The following is a 4,190-nucleotide window of genomic DNA, read 5'->3' on the forward strand; positions in this document are numbered from 1 at the left end:
TTAGTAATAAATGACTTTGAGTAAATTACCACCAATTATATGGAGGCACTGGTGGGTTTTTAACAGTAACTTTGAGAAACTGTTAAGACTGTCAGAGGAAAATTGCTTCTAGTTAGAAATTAGATGAAGAGGACCAGATTGACTTTGAAATGGCAGTCACTGCAAAGATGTGACACTGATCATGTAACTTTTATGAGTTAGTGGGTGGACTGCTTAGTAGGCAACTGAATGACATTCTAATGAGATGCCAGGAGGATGCACTATAGACAGAACCAACACCCAGCACCAAGGGTATATAAAGAAGTCTGGCATGTAACAAACAGCAACTTGTTCCAGGCCTGGTTGTCTATCTTTTTATTGCTATCATGTCCAATAACTGCTGCTCAGAAGCCTGCAGCTCCTCTTCTCTGAGAAACTCTGGTCATGTTCCTGCCTCCTCACCCACTGGCCTTTGCTCCACTGAGATGAGGTGTAGAGAAGCCCCTCGCTCTCCTACCAGCAGCCTGGGCAGCAACACACCATGTGACAACTGCCATGAGCCCTGCAGTGAACACAGGAACTGCCAATCGACCAGCTGCAGCAGGAACACTAGCAGCCCTTCAGTTGGCTCTCCAGTTACTTCAGGGGTATCTGGATCCCAGGAGGGAAATAGCTGTCTTCCTGTCTCATCCTGCAATTCCAGCTGTGGCCGTGCAAGATCCTGTAGAAAACCTTTGCGTTGCTACCTTCCACGTTACCAGTCTTATGGCTGTCAACCCTTGGACTACCTGACCTATGATCGTCTACCACTGAGAAACCTGACCTATGGATGCCAGCCTTTTAGTTGCATACCTGACTACTACAGGCCCACAAGCTATACGTATGGCAGGTTTCAACCATACTCCTCTTGCTTGAGTGGTTGCCGTTATTCGTACTAAAGGAATTCATGAGTAGCTGAGAAAAAGATATTCGAAAACATATCAGCCAGCATCACAGGGAGAGCTGTTGTTCCATGGGCTATATTGTGTGTTCTCATTCTATAGTAATTCTCTTCAACTGAACTTCTTGGTGCCTTAGGGATGTGTATTACTTACTTTAGTATTTTTTTCAAAGCTTGATATTGTTCTACTTTGGTAAAATGGTTTTCTTCTGTGTTCATTCTAAATAAATCATGGCTTTGCATTAAGATCATGCTTATCACGTGTCATCATTTACATGTATGTAATTTGTCCCTGGTTTTCTCCTTGGAAGCTATGGACATCGGCTACTTTAGGTGAAAATAATGGTTATTTGGGATTAACTATGGAGAATATTAAATATTTCCAGGAGTTTTTTTTTTTTTTTTGAGACAGGGTTTCTCTGTGTAGCTTTGGAGCCTATCCTAGCACTCGCTCTGGAGACCAGGCTGGCCTTGGACTCACAGAGATCTTCCTGCCTCTGTCTCCCGAGTGCTGGGATTAAAGGCGTGAGCCACCAACGCCCGGCTCCAGGAGTTTTTTTAAAGACCCATGTAAAAAAGCAATGTTTTTAAAAGATTTTTAAAAGGACATCTATGAAACAATAAAAGTAAGGCTCAAAAAACTGGCTCAGTGCATGAAGGTGCTTGCTGTGAAAGACTTCTGAACTGAGTTCTAGTTCTGGAGCCTATGACACAAAGAAGAAGGAAAACATCAACTTCAGGAAGCTGTCCCCTGCCCTTCACACACATGGCGTGCATCAACAGCCACTTGCATCACAGAGATATACAGGGATACAGGGGAGAGAGGGAGAGAGAGAGAGAGAGAGAGAGAGAGAGAGATAGAGAGAGGGAGAGAGAGAGGGACAGAGAGAGGGACAGAGAGAGGGACAGAGAGAGAGAGGGAGAGAGAGAGAGAGGGACAGATAGAGGGAGAGAGAGAGAGGGACAGAGAGAGGGAGAGAGAGAGAGGGAGAGAGAGCAGACAGGAGTGGGAGAGAGGGAGAGAGAGAGAGGAAACAGAGAGAGAAGGTAGAGAGAGAGGAGAGGGAAAGAAGAGAGAGAGAGGAGAGGGAGGAGAGAGACAGATTTCTTTTAAAAATGGAAGAAACTAAATAATATATCAAAGTAAGGTAGTAACCTGTCAACATGTCCACATGTCTGTGTGCTTGGCTTCATTTGCAATCTGATGTTAAGAACTTTCAGGAATCTGGACATGGTGGCGGGGCACTTTTAATCACAGTACTTGGAAGGCAAACAGAGGTAGATATCTGTGAGTTTGAGACCAGCCTGGTCTATAGAGTGAGTTCCAGGTCAACCACAGCTGTTACACAGGAGAAACCCTGTCTCAAAACAATGCAAAACAAACAAACAAACAACAACAAAAAAAGCAAGGCAAAAAAAGTCCTTCCAGAAGCAGGGAGATTCATTTTGATAGGATAATCCTAATAACAGTGTTATAAGATAAGCTCACAGATTTATATTACCTGAAGTCCACAAAAAAGTATTAGTTTAGATTTTGCCAACTGCATCTTCTGATGTCACTGTTAGAGTCCATTAGGGTCTTTATGCGGTCATTTAAAGAGTAATTGGCAGATGTGTCACTATGATGTGGCTACCAAGAGACATACTGGGAGCACTCCCTACAACATAGTCAGCATGGAACCCATTTCCATGGCTTTACCTGTCTATAAGAGATGCTATTACAGCAGATGCAATTTTCTAAGTCCAGAAAAATAGGAATATAGAATTTTTAGAATATACCACAATTTGGCATAGGGGCTAACCTAAGACTAATTAAGGGAATGAAAGAAAACAGCAAATGTTTTCTCAGTAATACTTTAATTTATAGCAGAGTTCTGCTGAATTTGAACTTCGTAAAAATTTGCAAGGTCTGAACACCTAATGTTCCTGCTTTGGTTTAAAAAAATCCCATATACATTCAGTTTCATTTTCAACAGGTACAATGATGGTAGACTGTAGTTCTTTGGTCTAAAACAACAGGTTTTTTTATTGTTAATTTATCACTTGTTACTTTCAAATTGGAAATCCTGTATATTTCTGAAGTGACCACTTACCAAACAAGGTGATATATACAACCAGGGATTATGACTTTTTTTGTCATCACTAGCATGCATTCACTTTTCTAGCAGGATTGAAGAGAGTAAATGCTGCAAGTCAGGGTCTTCTTATGCATTTCCACACTGACAGGTCTCTGTAACACTCTTTTACTGAAAGAAAGTCATCACAATTTTACAAGCAAGAAGGCCTGCATTTGGAATTTCAAACAAAATGTCTGGTATATCTTTCTATGTATTTATCTATGCATCTACCTATCTCTACACCTAGAATATTTATAAATAGATTAAATATAGATAGGTGGTAGATAGATAGATAGATAGATAGATAGATAGATAGATAGATCACTTCAGGAATCATTGTCAGGTCTATTTTGTTTTAATTATTTAAATTTTAAATATTTAAGATGAACTTTATACGAAATTAAAAGAAAAATATAGAAAAATAATGTGAAGTTAAAGCCTCATTACACATTTCTGGTGGATAGCCATTGTTATATTTTTAATTTTTTTAATTATGTGTTTAGATGTGTGCCTGTGTGTGGAGTTATAGGAGGTTGTAAGTTGCCTGTGATGGGTACTGGGAACTGAACTCTCGACCACTGAGCCATCTGCACAGCTCCCCATGTTTCCAGTGTATAACAAATAATTGACATTAGCTTTGATCTTTAGTATGAATGGAAAAATGGTTACTTCTGTACTACTGATGCAGAAATAGGTTCAATTAAATGAATCTTATTATAAGATCATTATTGGTTCATGAAAGAATCTCATTTTCAATTCAAAACAGTTTATTGATATTATAATATGTAGTTGATTTATACTGTCACTTTATTAATAGAAATAGATATACAAGAGAAAATCTATTTTTATTAATAGAAATAGATATACAAGAGAAATTTGATTATTCTTTCAAGAAGTGTTTTAAAGGAATAAATATTAAATAATAGCAAGAATGAGAATTGAAACATAAATGGGTGATGTCCTGTCTGCATGAATAGAAAACGTGTTTTGTCACAAGAATAAATGAGTCACAACTGCTATAATACACCCATTTGAAACACTCTTCATTTACAACTATAAGCTACCAGTCAATATAGGGGAACACCACTGCTTACTAAGCAAAAAAAAGTGGATATTTTCACTGTGAAATAACTCAATTTGGAAACAACTGTCTC

The 4,190-nt window shown here is 38.9% G+C and overlaps 1 protein-coding gene across 1 annotated transcript; it reads left to right on the forward strand.

Annotated features, from left to right (window-relative positions):
• The first annotated feature begins 365 nt into the window (after positions 1 to 365).
• On the forward strand, positions 366 to 917 carry LOC100761318 (keratin-associated protein 26-1-like). The gene has a single exon (XM_027413314.1). It carries the CDS (start codon positions 366 to 368, stop codon positions 915 to 917), a length of 552 nt encoding a protein of 183 aa, XP_027269115.1.
• Positions 918 to 4,190: the final 3,273 nt, after the last annotated feature.

Source organism: Cricetulus griseus, chromosome 4 (assembly GCF_003668045.3).
Source record: "Cricetulus griseus strain 17A/GY chromosome 4, alternate assembly CriGri-PICRH-1.0, whole genome shotgun sequence".
Taxonomy (NCBI): Eukaryota; Metazoa; Chordata; class Mammalia; order Rodentia; family Cricetidae; genus Cricetulus; species Cricetulus griseus.